The sequence below is a fragment of the Penaeus monodon genome, chromosome 24 (genome assembly GCF_015228065.2).
Source record: "Penaeus monodon isolate SGIC_2016 chromosome 24, NSTDA_Pmon_1, whole genome shotgun sequence".
Lineage (NCBI taxonomy): Eukaryota > Metazoa > Arthropoda > Malacostraca > Decapoda > Penaeidae > Penaeus > Penaeus monodon.
In genome coordinates, this window is record NC_051409.1 from 7,163,255 (window position 1) to 7,163,500 (window position 246).

At 37.8% G+C, this 246-nt stretch overlaps 1 protein-coding gene across 1 annotated transcript in view; it reads right to left on the reverse strand.

The window, feature by feature from the left end:
- LOC119588988 overlaps window positions 1-246 on the reverse strand; it is a 14,368-nt gene that overhangs the window by 7,901 nt on the left and 6,221 nt on the right. Inside the window, exon 4 of the mRNA XM_037937591.1 lies at window positions 54-92. Within this exon, the coding sequence (XP_037793519.1) occupies window positions 54-92 (39 nt within the window). The remainder of the gene's footprint in view (window positions 1-53; window positions 93-246) is intronic.

Genomic DNA, 246 nt, shown 5'->3' on the forward strand with positions numbered 1-246 from the left:
TAAGACCCGTATCCCTCCCTTCCCCTTTGGCGCCGTATCCCTCACTGACTCACCTGACTGGGATCAGTTGAACGGTACGAAGAGCGAGGTACCTGTGGGTATTAATTATCGAATTAAATAGCGTTTCTATGATAAAATCGTCTTTGATTATGTTTATATTCACCATTAAAAGGGAGATAAAATGAGAGAAAAAACTATATATGCATTAACTGTTATGTCACAAGTAAAGAAATGAAATTAAGCTGA